The sequence below is a fragment of the Acanthisitta chloris genome, unplaced genomic scaffold (genome assembly GCF_000695815.1).
Source record: "Acanthisitta chloris isolate BGI_N310 unplaced genomic scaffold, ASM69581v1 scaffold6245, whole genome shotgun sequence".
Classification (NCBI taxonomy): domain Eukaryota; kingdom Metazoa; phylum Chordata; class Aves; order Passeriformes; family Acanthisittidae; genus Acanthisitta; species Acanthisitta chloris.
The window spans coordinates 17,216-19,287 of NW_008675264.1; the positions used below are offsets into that span (position 1 = coordinate 17,216).

General features: G+C 40.5%; 1 protein-coding gene across 1 annotated transcript in view; it reads right to left on the reverse strand.

Annotated features, from left to right (window-relative positions):
* Positions 1-770: 770 nt before the first annotated feature.
* HEATR1 (HEAT repeat containing 1) overlaps positions 771-2,072 on the reverse strand; it is a 34,317-nt gene continuing 33,015 nt past the window's right edge. Inside the window, exons 42-44 of the mRNA XM_009075670.1 lie at positions 2,045-2,071; positions 1,246-1,354; positions 771-859 (exon numbers count right to left, since the gene is read on the reverse strand). Of these exons, the coding sequence (XP_009073918.1) occupies positions 771-859; positions 1,246-1,354; positions 2,045-2,071 (225 nt within the window). The remainder of the gene's footprint in view (positions 860-1,245; positions 1,355-2,044; position 2,072) is intronic.

A 2,072-nucleotide genomic window follows, 5' to 3' on the forward strand; every position in this document is an offset into this window, starting at 1 on the left:
AGAGAATCATCTAAGAAAGAGCTTGATGGGGTAACCTTTCCACAGCAGGATGTGCATGGTGTGCTGCACCCTGGACCACGGCCTGTTCCCAGCACCCAGTGGGCTGCAAGATGATCATCTTCATAGTGTCAGTTCTAACCAGCTACACTTTAAACCATGCTTTACAGTGTGAACACTTTGCTTACTGCTGGTGTGATGAACCAGAACCTCCTGCTGCAAAACAGGTGGTGAGTCTTTTGTAAATTCATTAGCATAGCAAGCAATTTATTCTTGAACTTCAGCTAATCAACAGCAGTCTTCAAAGACTGAAAACCAGATTTAGCTCCCATATGAATCATAGTTTCTTGGAACTTCCTTTTCAGTACTTTTTACTTCCCTATAAAGGACAGAAAAAGCAGGTTCTCAGGATTGCAGCACACTGGTCCAGTAAGAACCATGCTTGGAACACAACAGCCCCTGCCCAGGGACAGTAGCTGCATACCCAAGCACAGCAGAATGCAGCAAGTTTGACATGTCACTCAGTGCCCAGCTGTCAGAATTAGCTTATAGCCTGCTCCAGTTTCCCACTGTTAAGAAAAGAGCAGTTAAGGAATAAGTCCCAAGAAATGTCCCCAGTCCATGCAGAAATGATAAAACCAGATTCTTAAAATATTTTATTAAAAAGTTAGGGTTTTGGCTCTGATAAAAATTGTTACGAGCGTTTGCCTGTAACACTTGCATGTGTGAAGCTAACATGATTCAAACAAAATCTGAAAACAAAGGGCAGAAACTTAGAAGTAGCTTTGGAGTGGCTCTCCCAAAATGACTTCCAGTTGTTGAATTGTCTTCTGACATTGCTGTTCAACTTCTTCACATTCATCTAGAGAAAGGAATAAAGCAGGAATTAAGTAGAATAGTGATTACAAAAGCTACCCTGGGAAGGCTTCATCACTCATCAAGGCTAGAACCATCTTCAAACACCAGGTATGAAATAATTATTTAGAAATATTTTGTCACTGAATTAGGCAAATTATTTCTACTGTAACACCAACCCAAAACATGCAACTAGGGAGATGTGCACAGGCTACAACTACTGTAATTTAACTGAACTTTACAAGTGTGTTGGATATAATCCATTTCAGTTTGCATCCTGCACAGTTCAAGCTACCGTACACCAATACTTAAGATTTATAGCAGTTATAGCATTCAGCCTGTCTGAATGTTTGGAATAAGTCACCCTTCACTAATGCCAGTTTAAAACATTACCTTCCATAAGCTCAGCTAAGAATGGAATAGATTCTGGTAGCAGGACCAGGTAATTCTCCTTCAGTTTTTGTGCAACTTCTATCAAAGCAAGGAGAGCAGCAAATCGGACCTAAACGAAAACAACAATCTGTGTAAGGAAACAAACAACAGTATAGTTCCTTGTCCCCCTCTCCCCAACTCTTGCCTTATTTCCATCATAAATTTGTAATCTAGCTTTCATTACCAAAGGGAACTAGTTTTAAGCTAATTTAAGTACTAACATCTGGAATAAGGTAATGCCAAAGGAAAAGTAGGTTGCAAGCAGCAGGTATGTGGCTGGAAGCTACTTGATATAATGGTCTTGAACTTCCTGTTACAATGCCACCTCCACTGTATGAGGGCTTAGCTCAGCAGTATGAAAAGCCAACTACTCTCCCTGAACATGCACAACCTGTCAAATGGAAGAGTCTTGACAAAACTCCATATAATAAACAGGTCTGAAAGCTGATAAATACCTCTTCCACTGCCCCTTTCTTCATATGCAAATAGATCAGCTCTTACTCCAACAGCTACCAAATCTTTCAAAGGACTGAACCACACAGTATGAGGGACATGTGGGATACTGACTGCTTACAGTAACAGCAGAAGAGCATGTTCTATACATCTCTACAACTTGGGAGTACTACAGTACAGCACCAGTATTGTAATCTAGGCTACTATTTTAGCAATGACTTGGTTATTTCCCTTCTGGTTTTGGAGGCACTCTTCTCATTTTCTAACATATCCAAGAAAACCAGTTCAAATTCTGATAGCTCCCAACCTTAGGAGAACTGTGCCTCGTTTTCAGC